General features: G+C 40.1%; 1 protein-coding gene across 1 annotated transcript in view; it reads right to left on the reverse strand.

Annotated features, from left to right (window-relative positions):
• Positions 1-2,491: 2,491 nt before the first annotated feature.
• Positions 2,492-18,974, reverse strand: part of llgl1 (LLGL scribble cell polarity complex component 1) — a 33,967-nt gene continuing 17,484 nt past the window's right edge. Inside the window, exons 8-24 of the mRNA XM_028455620.1 lie at positions 18,273-18,327; positions 17,793-17,947; positions 17,465-17,685; positions 16,927-16,994; positions 16,486-16,657; positions 15,008-15,112; positions 12,884-13,176; positions 12,653-12,803; positions 12,440-12,578; positions 11,617-11,930; positions 11,327-11,518; positions 10,578-10,650; positions 10,369-10,483; positions 8,646-8,710; positions 6,554-6,686; positions 5,633-5,729; positions 2,492-3,567 (exon numbers count right to left, since the gene is read on the reverse strand). Of these exons, the coding sequence (XP_028311421.1) occupies positions 5,651-5,729; positions 6,554-6,686; positions 8,646-8,710; positions 10,369-10,483; positions 10,578-10,650; positions 11,327-11,518; positions 11,617-11,930; positions 12,440-12,578; positions 12,653-12,803; positions 12,884-13,176; positions 15,008-15,112; positions 16,486-16,657; positions 16,927-16,994; positions 17,465-17,685; positions 17,793-17,947; positions 18,273-18,327 (2,330 nt within the window). The 3' untranslated portion in view covers positions 2,492-3,567; positions 5,633-5,650. The remainder of the gene's footprint in view (positions 3,568-5,632; positions 5,730-6,553; positions 6,687-8,645; positions 8,711-10,368; positions 10,484-10,577; positions 10,651-11,326; positions 11,519-11,616; positions 11,931-12,439; positions 12,579-12,652; positions 12,804-12,883; positions 13,177-15,007; positions 15,113-16,485; positions 16,658-16,926; positions 16,995-17,464; positions 17,686-17,792; positions 17,948-18,272; positions 18,328-18,974) is intronic.

The raw sequence follows: 18,974 nt of genomic DNA on the forward strand, positions 1-18,974 counted from the left end.
ATCTATTTTTGCACATTTAAAACCACAGAATATCAAAAGGAGCTTAAATAATTTATTTTTTCACATCTGAGGTTGGCAGGAATTTGTGATAAAAATAGGTTGGAAACCACTGCTTTAGTGTTTATGTTTAAAACGATCCTATTCCTTATTCATGAACCACTGTTTGCATGTGACACTAATGATCAGCAGTACTTTGATAGAATACAGTCAGTTTCCCTGTGCTTTTTTTTAGGCATCACCATATTGATTTGCTGGCTTTGTGGAAAAACTGATTTTTAAAACTGATAATTCAAAAAAAAAAAAACGAATTTTTAATCTCAATTATCAAATTTAAGCAAAATAAAATATTTCACTATATACACAAAAACATCAACTTTATGAGGACAGGAGTCAGACACAACAGTGACCTACCTACTAATCTTAATATTTCATCTTTTTATAATTGTACATTGTTACACTATCTATTCACCAATCAATACGATGTAGTGTTGTAGCACTAATTCCTGCTATTTTTTTTAACTTTTTTATGATGTGATAATGAGAAGAACTGGATAAAACAATCCTAATGACCGCAACCTAAGTGTGTGTGCGTGTGTGCGTGTGGCTACGGTTTCAGTATAATAAATATTATCTCCCTGGTAAAGACAGTAGCTCTAATAACTGGTAAAATGATAAACTGATGATATTACAGCCCGTGAAGGCTGGATAGGGGACGCACTTACTCTGCTTCTGGGTCCTAGTGCCTGCCGCGCTGTGAAGCCTGTTCCGTTTACTGAGGTCCGTGTGTGTTTAATAAGTCTGTGTGTGTTTAATAAGTCCGTGTGTGTTTAATAAGTCCGTGTGAAAGTCTGCATGTTTATGCCTCTGTCCATCCACTCTTTTCATTATATCCATGTCTTTTAAGGCTTTTATTACATAGTGTCGGCTGTAGTCCGGGCCGCCGCCATCTTGGATTATGTCGTCACAATCGCGTCATCACCGCAAATCGCGCAAGCGCAGAATGACTCAAATAACTGTAGAGGTCTTATATTAGTCTATTTTCTTTTTAAAGTGGTGTTTTTTGTGGCTTTAGACTCCAATTACATTTTTGTATATAATATGTTTCCCACAATATAAACAGGTTCACAATATAACTATTTTTTTATAGTTTCTGTTTCCACTGTATCCAGAATAATAACAATCTTTCACAACAAGAACTGTTGATTGATTTGTCACATGACTGTTCCAGGGTTGGAGCTTGTTTTATTTAGTTTCACCATGTTATTTCTTGGCAGAAATGCTTTCAGTAGTAGTTTTAATATTTTAGTTAATTTTTTGCAGGCACCTTTTTTCTCCGTCAAATGTATTTAAAATAAACTAAAATTAAGAGAGAATGTTATTTAACTGTTGAACCTTATAATTTCATTTATTTATATATTTTTTTTAAATAAAAAAAAAAAAAATGTTTAGGGTCTTGGTCTTGACTCGGTCTCGGCTCCCGGAAGTCTTGGTCTTGTCTTGATCTCGGGCAAGTCTTGGTCTCGGATAGTGTGGTCTTGAACACAACACTAATACGATACTTTACTTTTTTTTGCTAGAGCGCTCTGCATTACATCCACGTCAAAGCGGTTACATAAACAGAAGAATACTAAATATTCTGTCACTTTATTTGAACTTTTAGGGCCTATGTTACAAACTGAAATTACCTCTTTTCGCGCTAACTTCCAGGGTTTAATCAGTGCGTGCTGGACTACGAAGCTCAATAACGTCTTACAGAGCAAAATCACCATGGTAACTTATGCTGAACGACTAACCTGGTCGTGAGCAGGTTTTCCTCTGGCTAGGATCCGAGCGAGTGCTAAAGCCCCGCCTCCTGACCAATCGGTTCTCTTATAAAGCGAGTTGTCCAATAAAAGGTGATGTGTGATAGGAATGTGCAATATTTTATCGTTTATGATTTCTCGTCAAAAACAATCTCACCGGTAAGAATGTGTCATTCCAACGATATAAACGATAAATTCCCATGTCGGAAATTAGCCAAGAATGCCCATAAGAAGCCATTGCACTTTATCTCTTGACACCTGGTTACAATTTATATTACGCACTTTTGATTCACGGAAATGTAAGAAAAATTATTTAAATTTAATTTTTTTGTAGTGGTTCTGACTAAGTGGCATCGAGTTATTGTGTCTGTTAAGGCAAGTTCAAAACAGAAAAATGCAAGGCAGAATATTCAAGAGTAAATACTTTTATTAACATTCACAATTCTTTATCAGCCAAAAATACTACATCGCATATTAAAGCCCTACACACCAAATGAAATGACAAACTAGAAACAAGTTTATCTCCACCATGGGACCAAATTAAACCGTGTCAGCTTTAGCGAGAAATGGTTAATCCTGTGCGTCAAACAAACTCCCACAAAACAAAAAGTAACACTAAAGTACAAAAAAAAAAGGAATTAACGTGACTGAGCTACATCAGTTAGTTGTGAGGTCCTTATGTTATGCAGGGATTACAAATCTCAGGGAATACTGGCGGCGACAGGCGGACCTTTTTATTCTATCATTAGCGTACCTGGATATAGATACTGTAAGTATTTGTTTTTACACAGTAAAATGGGTTAAAAATGGGTTAAAAATACAGACGATCACAGCTCTGGATGTGAACCCAACCCAACACTTATCTTTCCACACCAACACTGATCACCTGGTACTACTTTCCTGTGTCCAGTCAATGATTTGTACCACCTCGTGCACCGTCGGTGTAACAACGTCACTAACAGAGATGAAACCAAAGATTCAAAACGCACCGTCACCACCAACTGTGCGTCTGTGCTTCACGATCTGCACAACAAATGTGTAACACTTGATTTCATACTTGGATGTGGATATAGTCACCTGACTTACACGCTTCTGTCATCATCACTGGAAACATGATGAATTACCGCCATTAAAAGCTTCCCACCTCTAAGCTCAGTACCCTTTGTGCTCCATTTATCTTTAAAATATCTTTACTTCCTCCAAAAGAAACAAAAAACATACAAAATATATTTCCCGGCCCTTCAGTCTTTGCGATACAAAACCTTCATTGTCCCAGTACCTTGTTTTCTGTGCCCAGAGCTGCTTCTTCAAACACAAATGCTACAGCGTTCATTTCATTAACAGTCAAAATAAGTCACTTTCTTTGCATCTTGCTCAAAATATAGTTTCATCTGAAGCTCTTCTCTTTATGTGGAGAACACAACAGTCTTCCTGCATGCTCTGTATCTCCTGTGCAAAAACGTAGGAAGCCTTTCCCTCGTGTGCTGAGCCTCATTAACGATCACAACAATGGACAAGAGGAAAATATCAGTTCTGAGTTCTTGAGAGCATCCAGATGCTGCAGTGAGCTCCGTGTCACATTTCAGTGGTTACAGAAGAGGAGGAACCACACCAGTGTGTGTGTGTGTGTGTGTGTGTGTGTGGTCAGGCCTTCCTCCTGGTGTGTGAGTGCAGAGAGCTAACGGAGGGATCCACTGTGGGCTGATGGGAGACGTTGGTGTTCCAGCACTGAAATCTGCTCCATCTAAAACCACTGGGACCCTTCCTGTAACAACACATCATCATCATCATCATCATCATCATCATCATCATCATAAGTGACACAATCAGCAACGCTCACTGAATGTTGTTTAACTATTAGTAGACATTAGTGACGATGCAGAAGGCATCCTCACTATTGTTATCTATTTTTTCTTCCGTGGTCGCTAACACCGTTTGTCTGATTCTGACAAATAAGCTATCAAAAAAAATCCAGAAAGTTCCAGAAATTTATGCTTGTACTTCTATAATTTGCAACTTTTAAACTTATTATGTATTTTCTTTCCCATTCATTTCTATTGGAAATTTCAGCTTTTTCCACTTTCAAGCCCTTCATCCCTAGACATTCTTCAACTGATTTTGACCATGTTCAGCTACTGCCTTTTGCCCATTTCAACCTTATTGCTAATGTTAAAGCTATTACTAGGTTAATGCTAATGCTAGGCTGATGTAAATGCTGGGTTTAGTGCTAATGCTAGATTAATGCTCTTGCTGGGCTAACAGAATGCTAATGCTTGCTAATGAAAGCAAATGCAAATTTGTGCTAATGCTAACTAATACCAACTCTAAGCTAAAGCAGTGCAACACGGGCTAGCACCTGCATCCTCACTTGCATTTTCTTCAGGAAATGCAAATATTCTAGTTATAAATATTATCCACATCTAGTGAAGAATCCTCTGCAGTGCATTGGATGCATTTCATTAAAATACCACCAGGTGGCAGCAGAGCTAATAAACATGTTCTGCCAAAAGAGAAAATTTAGTGACATCCTGAACGCTTAGATCAATGGTTCCTTTTCAGCCCATGACCCCCAAATAAATGTCTGAGAGACTGGGAACCCCCACTGTACCTGAAGGTAGTTTAAACACAGACATGAACATTGTCATGTGGACACAGGGCCATCTATAAGGGGGAATAAAGGAGAGAGATTTTTGGGGTCCATCCATAAAGTCAGCAAAATGATGGTTGATTGTTCTATGAATCTGTGATAACCACATTTATTTATTGATCTGAATAATATCCACTGTTATACAGGAAGTTTATTATTGGTGCCATAGTATATAGTCATTTATGTAAATCCTTGTTTTAATCAGAAATAAAATACGTTAAAAGTGACCAAAAATGGTGGAAAAGGTTATGAAATGGGATTTTAAAAACCACAGAAATTGGTTAAAAGTTGCAAATTAGAGTGGCCAAAAAAAAAAAAGAAGACGGTTCAAAGGTCAATATAAGAACAATTAGTAGGAACAATGGGCATGATGAATCGTGAAAGTGGTTAAATAGGCAAAAATAAGCATGAAATATGATGAAAAAAGGTTAAAAGTAACAATAATGGAGAAGTGACAGAAATGGGAGTAATGGAGCAAAAATACATTAAATGCAGCAAAAACATGGCAAGAAAAAGTGATGAAAATAGGTTAAAACATGGCAAGTTTGGTGTTGTTGCAGAAAAAGTGTAAAAATAAGCAAAAATGGGCTCAAATTGTTCAGAAAAAAATCTTGGTTTCTTGAAGGCATCTGGTGATCCGTTCCCAGTGTCTCACGACCTAAAATGGGGTCCTAACCCCAAGGTTGAGAACCCCTAGTTTAGATTATTGTGGAGAACCTCAGATACAAACTACCGAACACCAGGTCATATGAAACAATGCAGATGTTACCCCACATCTGCTTATCTGTAGTTCACTTCACAGCTTTAGCGGAAACATGTAAAGTGGTCTGGAGTTTGTTCCACTTTACAAATTGCAAAGAAAAGTCTGTGAAAAGTGAAAGTAAAAAGTGAATCTTTTGAGTCGAGATGCTTCCAGACTCAGTGGAGGGTTTGTGTTTGGAATGCATCTCCAACATGGAAAAGGCTTTGAAGCTAGCACACTGTGGAGCAACACCATTAGAAACAGGTGTGAGTTCTCCTACACGCCGCCTGGACCTGCGGCTGTGTGTGTGTGTGTGTGTGTGTGTGTGTGTGTGTGTGTGTGTGTGTGTGTGTGTCTTGTGTGTATGTGTGTGTGTGTGTTACCTCTACAGTGTGTGTGTGTGTGTGTGTGTGTGTTATGGGGTCCACAGTTCATCCTAACCTGTGTGTTCTCTGCTCTTCAGTTGATGAGGATGCCTGTTGGAAGTCCTTCCTCCTCTTTGATGTTTTTCAGATTATTCTCCGCCTCGTCCACATTTCTACAACATAAGAATGAGATTCATTCACAAAATCATAAAGATAACACTAGCGCCGTTAAAGGAGCACAGCATGTGTGTGTGTGTGTGTGTGTGTGTGTCAAGGTTAGGGTCAATTCTAATTCAAATTGCGTAATTGATCATTCATTACAATAATGGCATAATTATAATTGTCACTTAAAAAACATCTTGCTGTTGCAATTTGAACTGAATTGTAATTGAATTCAGGTAATTGACTTTAATTGTAATTGTAAGGAAATTCTATAAAAAACTGTCAATTACAATTTAATCTAATGCAAACCTGAGGAACTAATTACAGTTCTATTTCTAACACATATGTAGCCAACTATGATTAAAATACGTTTCATATCGAGTTTATCTGTTAGTTCTCTTGATAATCATTTAAAAATATTTAAATCTATGGGTATACTGACAGAAAGAAGGCTCAGACGCCCACACCAAAAATATTATTACCAATATTTTCATTGATTAGGAAGCCTAATGAGGTAACCAAGAGATGAGAAACAAATTAGAAGAAAGATGATATTTTTTACAGCTGATTTAAGACATGGGTCAAAACCTGAGATGCTAACAGAAAGCTAACACAAGTCAATATGATTTATGAGGTTATTTATTTCAGACTCAGTATTTGAGATTAATTGTAATTGAACTTTAGTAATTGAGCACGTAATTGTACTCTCAGAGGAAAAATAATTGTAATTGTAAAAAGTGCTGGTCAACGTAATCGTAATTGAGTGGTATTTCATTGAAGACGGAATTGTAATCAAAAATTGTAATTGACCCCAACCCTGCCAGTGTGTGCTTACGTCAGGAAGTCCCTGACGTCCTCCACAGTGAGCTCTCCTGTGGAGTCTAAGGTGAGGTCAGCACAGCTGAGAGGGGAGTCCAGTGGGGTGTCCAGGGTGGGAGAGGAGAGGCTACTGGGGGGCTCCCACTGTCCTGAGAGGGAGGAAAGACTCGCGTTAACTATGGACTGTAAATTGTGACTCAGGATTACATAGAGTATCAATGAATACATTCTGTAGATGTAGATTCGGGGTCCGAATCATAGGGACGTTTCTAGAGTTAGGGTTCAGTTTTTCTCCAATAACTTCAACCAATTTCCTGATATTGTTTCTCTCACAGCAAGATGGAAACTAATGGCTTCCCAGAAACAAAGGCACATATTTCATCAGAGGTGTAAAGAGTACTGATATATCCTACTCAAGTAGAAGTACTGTTGCTGGATTGAAAATGTACTTAAGTACAAGTAAGTCATACAAAAAATACTCAAGTACAAGTAAAAAGTAGCTCAATTAAATAGTACTAAAAGTAAAAGTTACTAATTACTTTTACCCTACGTTTATTTTTGGTAATAAATCTTGCCACGGTTCCCTTGCATACAATATCATCTCATGTATAAACTGAAAAAGGAAGAGAGTAAATCTTGCACATTTGGAACTTAGTTTGTTTTCCACAAAGACATCTGTATAAAATGAAAGGTTTGTCAAAATGTACAATACTTTAAATAACACCAGTAAATTCAATTAAAAATAAATTGAATGTATTTTATAATTCAAATTAATCTAATTACTCTAGATACGTTTATGAACTCTACAATTGAGAAAATCACCATTCAATGCTATTTTGGTGCTATGCATTACCTTTAATGTGATGCATTTGATTGTTGTCTGTTTTCATTTTTTGTAGTTTCACAATGTCCATTGATCATTTTAAAACAAAACATAATTTACTCAGTAACGGTTGGGTGTAGAAATGTAATGGATTACTTCTTTTAAAACGTACTTAAAGACACACTGTAACTTTTGGCCACTAGGGGCGCTAGACCTGTAAGGGGCCGATGATGGCAGCGAGGCCAGGAAGTAAGGGAGGAGTGCCACCGACGCGGCAAGGCGGACCGAGCACCGGGTCTCCGGCGGCGGGTAGAGGAGGGCAACGGTGGCTGCTCCTCCAGCCGTGGAGCGAACCCAGCCCCGCTTCGCACCCCAGCCCCGAGAGCCAATCCTTATCCCCAAGTTACGAATCTGACTTGCCGAATTCTCTTACTAAAGAATCCACGTTTAACTGAACTATCGCGGTGATTAGTGCACCATTAACCCAACACGAAACTACCATATTGTGCACTTTTGGCTGTAAACAGAGGCTAACTCGTTTTAGCTGCCCAAAGCAATGACGCGGGTCGGGAAATGCCCGTATGTTGTGACGTCATGTATGAACTATAAATATCCAAGCCTATGGTCACGTGACTACTGTAAAGTGAAACGTTCTCCAGGCATTCTCCAGGTCACATGACCTGGCCAAAGACGGTCCGTCTCTCCAAACTCACAGTCAGTATTTCAAGAGGGAAGCCTCACTCAGAGCATTGATACTGTCAAGTGCTGTATATTGGCCTGAGGAATCATTTAAAATAACTCATATGGGTCAACTCTTTAGGTCACAAAGTCCGCCGTGTGGCTTTAAATATAAGTAAAATTACTGATTTAGAAATAAACGGAAAAAAAAGCACAAGTACCCATGAAAGCAACTTAATTACAGTAACGTGAGTACTTGTAATCCATTACTTTCCCCTCTGGATATTTGTAAGTTCTCCTACCTTAACCTATATCAGTATTATCTGACCACCCGACTAGTCTCCACAACAACCATCATTTCCTGCAGGAGAAAGTGGAGTGGAGCATACTCAATGGTTGCCATGGTGATCAGAAGGGGTCCTTTGCAGGACTCGGTCAGGGATTTAGAGAAGGAAGTGATTGAGAGGGAGGATAAAAGGAGAGAAAAAAGTCCAAGAAAGAGAAACAAGGGGGAGGAGAGAGCTGAAGTGTGTCTCTGTGTGTGTGTGTGTGTGCGTGTGTGTGTGTGTGTGTGTGTGTGTGTGTGTGTGTGTGTGTTAACACCTACCATCGGCCTGGCCCACCCGGCTCTTGTGTGTGCCATTGGCCTGTGGCTGCGTCCCCGTACCGTCGCTGTGGAAACCATAAAAGCAAGTGTTTACTCTAGCATCAGATTGAGACGTAATAACATAAACCAACAGCAGAAGTATCATTTTACTGTTTCACAGGCAGTGTGTGCTGGAGCAAATTACGTTGTACCAATAATGGAGGATCCAGGAAATTATCTGGGAACATTGAAAGGTTCCCGAGAAGTAGATCCAAATCACAAAGAAGAAAGCAGAACCTATAATATCTAACATGGTCCCTTCTGTTATTTCTCAGATTAAGAAACCAGTCAGAATATTAAAATTGTCTGATATTCAATCTACATATCGAGTTTTTCAGCCCCTAATAGAAGAAGAGTAAATTAATGAAAGTAGAAAAAAGTAATGAAATGTGTTAAGGCTGTCACTTTAATGTGTTAATTGCGATATAATTAATTACAGGTAAAGATTTTTTTTTTTTTTTTTTTGTGTGTTTGTTGTGTGTTTTTGTGTTTTAAGTGCTCTTTTTATGCACTGCAGGTTTGCACTGGGGGTTGGGGGGGATTGCAATTTCATCTGTGCTGTATGTTTAACATGGTGCATATTTGACAATAAAGAACCTTGATTGATTGATTGATTGAAGATACTTTTTTTTTTTGCACTTATTTCCCGACTTCCCAGTGTACCCATAACACTGATGCACAGACTACATACAATAACCCCAGGAGAAGTCGTTTTGTTTGTTGTCTGTTTAGTGGGCATTAATCAATCTGCTACCATCTCAATGCTAAACATGTAGCAGCTAGCACAGACAGCTAGCGTGGACACTCGGACAGTGCTAACTGCAACATGCTGCGAGCACTAAGCTTCTCCAATCCACACTAGACAAGATGTCAGGGTTCAGAGCCAAAATGAAGAAGTCACTGACTGACAAATGAACAAACTGACTGGATAAATATTATCATCTGAAGGAGAGAAAAAGCCACAAGTTCAGTGTTCAATAATTGTATTGCTCAGAAAAGTGTTCTTACTGTTCATGATGTGCTAACTTTATAGCACTACATATGGACCTGATGTTTGATTAAATTTGTATTTTCTATTGTTTGGAGATTGACAAAAGTACACATCGATATTTCCCCCTGATGGTTAAAACTAAAGGTGGCTGCAGCCCTTGGAACTATAGTCTCTCATACAGCAGAATGTAAATGGCTACGCCTGCATCTGTTAAAAACAATAAATTACTTTATAAAGCCACTTTGTTGTATATAATTGTTTTGATCTGCCACAATAATGTAATTCATTTAAATGGAACTACCTTTTCTCAGCAATTTTTAGGTGAGATTAAAAAAGAGGTGAATTAGATTAATTAATTACAGAGCATAATTAATGGTATTTCCGGATGAAAATACGATCGATATATTACATATGAACAAACAACATCTGAAGCCGTTCTCCATGATAGTTTGGGAAGTTCCAGCAAACAGCGTGAAAACTCAAAGAGACTTAGCCATCGTTATGACTAAGCAACAGCAATCACATCGTCGATCCAGAAGTTCTTTCTCGGTCTTCACTCAAACGTGGAAGTGAAGTATGGAGTTTGTATTTCTTGACAGCACTAGAATTTGTCTACTTGTCCTGTGAGGGTGATGATGAAGCAGCCCAAATAGAAATAGATTTCTGCTCTAGATATATGATGTGTTGTGTTACCTTGCAGGTTTGCAGTCCAGCAGTCGGTCCAGGAGGACAGAGCAGAGTGGCTCAGTGATGACTTTAGCAGACAGAGAGAACCTCTCGTACTCTGAGGGTGAGACGAGGTAAAAACCTGCCCAGGAGAACACAGTGACTCACAGCTTAGTGATGCTACATCTGAATATAAAACCAGTTTGAATGTCTGCAAAGAGTCGACATATTCTCACCTTGTCCAGTCTTGGTAAAGACACAGGAGGCAATGCCACTGATGTCCTCTTTACGAATGCAGTCATAGCGAACCTAACATGACAAGTCCAAGTCAAACAAAGTCAGAAAAAGCAAAAAACAAATCCTCCAAAAAATGATTCAGGCTACGTTAAACTACACACTGCAGGCCAATCTGATCTTTTTGCCCATACAACCTGTATCCGATCTGTTAAAGACCGTTTGGACAGCACAAATCAGATTTTTTCAAATCTGATCCAGGTCACTTTCATATGTGGTCCTAAATCCGATATGTATCTGATTTTTTGCAAAACGACTTTAGTCTGGAGGGCCGAGGCGCTTTCTATCCGACTCCTACGTCATCACCATCCAAACAGTCCACTGTAAAGATGTAATGGCCATCACAGCAAACAGCTAGAGCGATAAACTTGGCTCTTTTTCACTCTCCTTAAGGTTATGAAGTGCTGACTTCTGTTGGAAATAAAATTCTCAGCGCGACACACAGTCCTACACTGGATGCCTCCATATTTACGTAAACATCGTACATGCCTGCGGGGTCATGTGTCACTTTAGGACCTCTTCTGCGCATGCGTGTTACTTCAGCATTTTATTCCTTTCATACTCCAAACTGATTGAAGATACATTTAATATGCAATATGAACAATCACACAAAAAATCCAAATTGTGCATTAAGACCTGCAGTGTGAACAAATCCTTAGAGACACACACAACTTTAGGACTCAATCTCCACCTGCGGTCGAAGGCCAGGCATGTTGAAGAGGTGCATGTCGCCGAGGTTGGTCAAACACACCAGTGTATGTTCATTGTAATCCTCCTGAGTAGCAGAGCTGAAGATCACAAGCGCCACCTTCCTCACCCGGCAGCCTTCATGTGCCGTCAGCTTGAACTTGGTCTTTGCACTGACTTTAGGGAGAGAAAACACCTTCGCACCAGGTATAGAGAAAGAAAACCAAGATTGAGAATCGTCATATTTGGATTTTTTTGTTATAAATGAGTAGAATAAATCATCTGAACCTGTACCTTGAGCTGCTCCTCTGAGGCAATGAGGACAGAATGAGCGTTGGTCATATCTGGAGCGCTGGCAAGGTCCTGAGAGGCTTCGTAAGGGTCCGGTAAGGGTTTCCCCTGGCCGTCCAACACAGAGATGGACACCACAGGAGCTCTGTGCATCAGCTGAATCTCCTTACCCAACACCGCTTCCACACACATTCCTGCCTCGTTAACTCCGCCCCTCTCACACATGCGCCCTGAACCTGCACCAGGCACCTCCAGGGCATAGGCGTAGACACTGCCTGAGTTGGTGCCAGCCCACAGTGTGGGACCGTGGTGCGTACCTTTTGGAGATACAGCAACATAAACTTTAAACCTTCAGCATCTGATTTGTATGACGAAACTAGCGAGTAGGGCTGGGCGATACAAAACAAAACTCATATCAATATTTTTTTTCTCAAAATGGCGATACAAGACATAAATATCAATAATCTTAACTCAATAAAGTCTTACCAGGAAGACAATTCTACGTTTAATTTACATAGGCACATTTATTAACAAACATCTGATCAACATGTGCCACTTTTGTCTTTTTCAGCACGTGTGAGTGAGTTCTGTAGTGTGGCTTGTTTAAGGGAAGGTCTGGGTTAGGACACACTCAAAGATCATCCATCTTTGTTCTTCGTGCTGTTCTGAGAAGCAGTGAAAGCAGCCACTTATAAAACGAGTATTTTAATACAAAAAAGCTATAAAATAAAAATATATCGATATAGACAACATTGTAATTTTCTATATTGCCAAAATAGGAAACTCGATATATACTCCAGGACTACTACAGAGAAAGTGAACGCACCATCTCGTAGAAAAGTGTCAGCGAAACAGAGGCATCGAACCACCCCAGACAGAGAGTCATCAGCAGATCGAGGCTCAATCCTTCGCTGCACAGGAGCTACATCTTCATGTTCTGCTAGAGCCGCGTTAGCCTCCTGAACCTGGGAATGGAAAGAGTTACAGGTGATGCTGGGACCTTCAGCTGCACTCGCAGGTTCACAGATTCACATCTTACTTTGCTCGTAGGCGTGGAGATGGCACGCTTCTTTCCAGATACTCTGCTTTTGCGGATGCGTCTGAAGCTCTGCCGAAGGGACTTTTTTAGTGACTTGACTCTGGACAAAGGGCCCTCCATCGCCAACGAGTCATTAGGATGCAGGGTGCATCTACATGGGAATTAAATGTAAATTGTTAAGAAAAGTTTGAAAAGAGGCGGTGATGAAAGATTAAATTGGGTGCTACCAACCTTGCCAGCACAGCATTACGTCTGTGGTAGTCAAAAAGGCCGAATCCGTGACTTGTCCCAAACGCGATTAAGTTCCACTCTGCATGCAGCGCCACCGCTGTGACCGAGGCCGGGGGCATGCACTGCACCAACACCAGTGGCTGAAAGCCTGGAGGGAAGGGAGGTGGTTTCAGACGCAGATCCAGTCTGTCGTGGCCCTTCCAGGTGAAGCCCTCTCGATCCTGTAGCAGATCCATGACCGACACGTCCAGCAGGTGATCGGAACGCTCGTCACTCAAACCAAACACAATCACCTGGAACAACACAGTGCACAAGCTTGGTGGCACTGTAATTTAAATGTGTACCGCTTATCTTCAGAAAATGATCACATAATACACTGCGATATGACTGGGCGATATATCGAGATTCAAGATATAGAAAATTACAATATCGCCTGTATCGATATATATATATATATATACATATATAGATATATTTATAGCTTATTTTGTATAAAAAAACTGGTTTCAGAAAAACAATCAGATGGATTACAGAATGTGTCCGAACCCAGACTTTCCCCCTAAACATCAAGGACATCACCGACCCCCAACTGGACCCCCTGCAGTTCGCCTACAGATCCAACAGGTCTGTAGACGATGCTGTAAACCTGGCTCTCCACTTCATCCTCCAGCACCTGGACTCCCCAGGATCCTGTTTGTGGACTTCAGCTCTGCTTTTAATACAATAATCCCAGCTCTCCTTCAGGACAAGCTTTCCCAGCTGAACGTGCCAGACTCCACCTGCAGGTGGATCACAGACTTCCTGTCTGACAGGAGGCAGCACGTGAAGCTGGGAAAAACCATCTCTGCTCCCTGGACCATCAGCACTGGTTCTCCTCAGGGCTGTGTTCTTTCTCCTCTGCTCTTCTCCCTGTACACCAACAGCTGCACCTCCTCTCACCAGTCGGTCAAACTCCTGAAGTTTGCAGATGACACGACCATCATCGGTCTCATCTCTGATGGAGACTTGTCAAACTACAGGTGGGAGACAGACCGGCTGGTGTCCTGGTGCAGCCAGAACAACCTGGAGCTCAACGCTTTAAAGACAGTGGAGATGATAGCAGACTTCAGGAAGAACCCAGCCCCCCTCACCCCCCTCACCCTGGGAGACTCTACAGTGAGCTCTGTGGAGTACTTCTGCTTCCTGGGGACCATCATCACTCAGGACCTCAAGTGGGAGCTGAACATCAGCTCCCTTATCAAAAAAGCTCAGCAGAGGATGTACTTCCTGCGGCAGCTGAAGAAGTTCAGTCTGCCAACAAAGATGATGGTGAACTTCTACAGCTCCATCATCCAGTCCATCCTCTGCTCCTCCATCACCATCTGGTACGCTGCAACTATGGCCAAGGACAAGGCCAGACTGCAGCGTATCATCCACTCAGCAGAGAAGATAATCGGCTGCAATCTGCCCTCCCTCCAGGACCTGTACGCCTCCAGGATTCTGAGGCGTGCGGGAAAGATTGTGGCCGACCCCTCCCACCCCGGTCATAAACTGTTTCAATCTCTCCCTTCTGGAAGGAGGTTTCGGTCCATCAGGACCAGAACCTCCAGACACAAAAACAGCTTCTTTCCCTCTGTCACCATCCACATGAACACAGCCCCAGTCGCCCACTGAACCCCCCCCCCCGATCACCACCTCCATGAAGACATTACCTGCTGCACTATATATTTATATATATACATACCCTTTATTCTCTATCTATCCTTTATTTATCCCTCATCCTTTATATTTATCATTATTATTATTATTGTTGCTGGGTTGTTCTTTGTTTTCTTTGTTTTTTGTTTCGTGCACCAACTACCAAGACAAATTCCTTGTACTGTCCTTAAAACTGTATTTGGCCATTAAAACAATTCTGATTCTGAGAAAAAGCCAAAAGTGACACATATTGTGCAACTGTTTGTTAATAAATATGCCTGAATAAATTAACTCTGAATTGTCTTTCTAATGACACTATATTTGCATTAAAATGATCAAGATCTATATTGTACATCGCCATTTTGAGAAATAATAGTGACATATAAGTTTGGATCTATATCGCCCAGCCCATCTCTGCAACATATATTAATATCCTTTTTTATTTACCTGTCCAGCTGTTCCAGCCACGACCAGTTTGTTGCTGTATTTGCACAAACTGATCTTCTGGATACCAAGCCTGGGGTCGTCACTATAGGGGTCGAAACATCCCACCTACACAAAAAACACAGAGAGTAAAGAATAAAGGTCAAAGAAAAACCAGAAATAATAGAATAAATCAATGAATGCCAATATTATTATTGATTTTATTCTAATAAATCATATTATTAGCATTATTAGCACTTCTTCCTGAAATAATGTCACCATTAAAACATTATCTAGACGTGCAAAAGACAATGTGTCAGCAAATATAGATACAAAATTGAACACACACAGTTACTTCACAGAAAGTTGCAGGAAATGCAATTTAATATCATGAATACAAACACATTTTTGTTGTATGCTTTAGTGCTTAATTATGCCGTTAAACCCAAGCTGTCAGTAACAAAAACAAACATAATATTAGTTTTTTCTGCCTAAAATAAAACTAAAGTAGAAACTTCTTACAAATCCAGCTCAAAGGCCATTCTATGAAAGTTATTTTCTTGTTTTACTTTTTCACCACTGCATACCAGGACAATCCCACTCTTCTCATGTTCATACATACTGTGTAAATTTGTGCACTAGCCTTGCCTTCTCACACAGTAGGAATCCCCACTGAATCCCTCTCACATGGGAGCTGTGTCTTGGTAAAACAAGACAAAAAAAAAAAAAAAAGAAGTCGGTCACACAGACACAGAAAACATATCAGCAGTGAGAAAGAGCTGATCGTCTGGTTTTCATTAGAAAGGAGAGGAGGGGAAAAGGGAAAGGCACATAAACTCATATGAGCACCGCATTCCTCAACATGCAGCTCGGTTACTATAAGATACGTGAGCAAAAAGGAATAAAGAGTAAAAAAAGCAGAAAGGAATTGGAGAAAGAAGCCTTGGTATTCATGTGTGTGCGCGTACACACGATTGTGTGTAGATCATTCTTCATTTTAAAGGCTTATGTCTAATTTAGCTATACCACAGTCAATGTATATAATCTTCAGTAGATGGAGAGAACAATATTTTTGTTGTGAAATTGTTTTTTGGAACAAAACGTACATATTTACCAGCATATGTATTAAAAGGTTTATAAAACCATGATAGAATATTACAGATTTATAAAAAAGATGGGCTGATAATGGGCAGGCCTTTATCAGAGAAGATATACAATATATTTTCAACAACTTGGTTTTCTCATTGTTGAATGAAAACAGACACTTGACAGATTATAGATAGATTTGGTGTTTTCTCCTGTGCATCTTTGAACCAGCTGTGCAGTGAACTGAAAATCACCACCCACAGTGTCCAATCAAAGGCCAGAGCTACTCTGACAACTCTCAAGCTCCACCCTTGTTAATCGACTCAAGATAAATAAATAAACAATGAAATCATCATCATCAGGCAACTGTTTCATTGGTCCAATCTTAACGCCGCACATTTATTTCCCATTCTTACCTTTTTAAAAGGAGGCCATTCTTCCTCCTGTTGCATGTCAGGATCGTCGTTGAGGTCCTGAGAATCACTGGGGTCACAGTCCGTATGGAACACGTTAGCTGTACTGAGTTTATACAGCGGAGTGAGAGCAACGCCTGATGCGTCCCAGAAACGCACCGTGCCGTCTTCATGTCTATACGCACACAAAGTTTCAAAAATGAGACAAAATATATTGTAGCCAACAAGAATATGTAAACATGTGTAGATTTATTTATTTTTTACAAGTCACAGGTGAGACAGGATTTCAACTCTTTGCTTCTTTACTTGGTTTTAAATAAGTTGCATCCAGTAGAAAAATTCAAGGCTAAGCCCAGCATCCCAAAGCAGTATGCTGATCTTAGTGTGTGTGTGTGTGTGTGTGTGTGTGTGTGTGTGTGTGTGTGTATATATATATATATATACCCGGTCAATAGAAGCTCCTGCTGTCTGGATGGAGGTGCAAGATTTTTCCCCCCACATATTGGCCAGCTCTGCATGAATCACAAAGAAAAAGGTTTAATATAATGAAACACTGGAGTAAAAAAACACAGCAAAAGTTTTTTGACTGAGCAGTGACTGTCGCCTTTTTTGCTTGAGATGCAAACTAATATTTCAAACAAGATCTTTAAGCCTTTGCAGTGTGACTTAAAAGACAGAAAACCCTTCGATTAACAAAAACGGCCTTTAGCAATGCCTGTTTTTACTGCTGATTTTAAAATGTTTTTGCAGGTAAATTTAATGTTCCTATTGATTTTTAAGCTGTTGAATGTTTTCTGTTGCACTTTTTGATCATGTAAAGCACAATGAGTTGCCCTGTGTATGAAATGCGCTATAAAAATACATTTCCTTGCCTTGCCTAGTAAAATATGTGTATTGCTGCTTTAAAGCCAATTTCACAAAGTTGTCAATAAGTTGAGTAAATATGAGCTGAAATCGTCCGTGTTCACAATGAGCCTCCCACCCTGTGTGCGTGCTGTCGGCCCTGCTGTGCTTTGCCGGCATTGATCAGCCTCTCCCAGAGTTTAGGCGGAACGTTGGAGATGTGGCAGGAACAGGTGATGGCAGAAGAGTGAAGAGGAGCGAGGTAAGGTGTGGGCAAAGATGGCCACCCGGGTGTCTGCAGGTCAATTACAACCAGTTCCTCTTCAAGCAACACCACTAAGGCTGAAGGGTCATCAAACTCTGAGGGGAAGGGGGAAGAGAGATGGAAAATCACATCAACATAATGATGCTGCAGCACAAAGTAATGAACCACAGGACAATGTTAAACTACGTCATCAGGCTCTCACCTTTCTCCTGCTCCACACTGTGGACGGTGAAAAAATCAATGACTCGAGATGTGAAGTCAAGAGTGATGTGATCTTTGTCCTGCTGGATGGTCAGACAGTGTCGGTCACCATAAGTGGCTCTGGGCATCCCCCCACTGTACAGGAGCAACGGAGAGCTGGAAATAAAGAAAGAAAGTGTTTAGTGGGTTTTAAAAGCTGGGAGAAGTCAACTTAGTTCTGTGTTGTTTGTATTATTGTGCTGTTTCTTTGTAGAAAACACTTGTGTGTTTAGCATCAAGAAACTACCAAACTACAGCAATGACTGGGAAACTGATTAAGTATTGAACAAATAAATCTAAACAACTTTGTTATAATTTAGTTTAAACCATTTCAATGAATTTAAATGACAGGTTTGAAGCTGTGCTAAAAAGTTAATCCATGGATTGGCATAAATTCAATCTAATACAGAAAAAAGAAAGAAAAGAGTTTGACAAAACTTACCCGGACTGTGTTGTTCTCCAAAGAATCTTGTTGATGGCTTTGCAGGGAAAAGGACCTGCATAGAAAAAAAAAAAAAAGTAATCGGAAAAATTAATAAAAGCAATATCACACGAGAGGGAGTGCTGTTATGCTGAATATCAGCACTGGTGTGATTCAGTCGTAGGCATGAGGAAGCAGATAATCACAGCTAGGGCTGGGTATCGCCAGGTACCTCGCGATACAATACATTGTGATATTTTTGTGTAAAAAGTAAAAAAAATTAATTAATAATAATAGAAAAAAAATTAAACAAAAATAAAAAAATTAAATCGATATTCGGCGGGAGTGTATCAATAACGTATCGCAAGACAAAATATTGCGATATATCGTATCGATATTTCAGCACATCACTCCCTCTCCTGTGATATTGCTTTTATACAACAGTTCTACCAGCACATTTTATTAAGCTACAAGAGATTATGATTTGTTTATTTGCCTACGCCAACACAAATAGTTCCACAACTGGAAGGGGAGAAAAGGTTGTTGCCAGGCAACACAAACATTTCCTGTCCACAATCTTACTACTCTGTCTGCATATTACTGCTGCTTTAGAGACATCAGCACACATGGTATGTGCTGATGTATCCAGGCCTCTTTCCTTCCCTTCATTCTCCTCAGTCTGATGACCATTCATAATTTAGATCAAATGTTACTTATGGAACA

The sequence above is a fragment of the Gouania willdenowi genome, chromosome 8 (assembly GCF_900634775.1).
Source record: "Gouania willdenowi chromosome 8, fGouWil2.1, whole genome shotgun sequence".
Lineage (NCBI taxonomy): Eukaryota > Metazoa > Chordata > Actinopteri > Blenniiformes > Gobiesocidae > Gouania > Gouania willdenowi.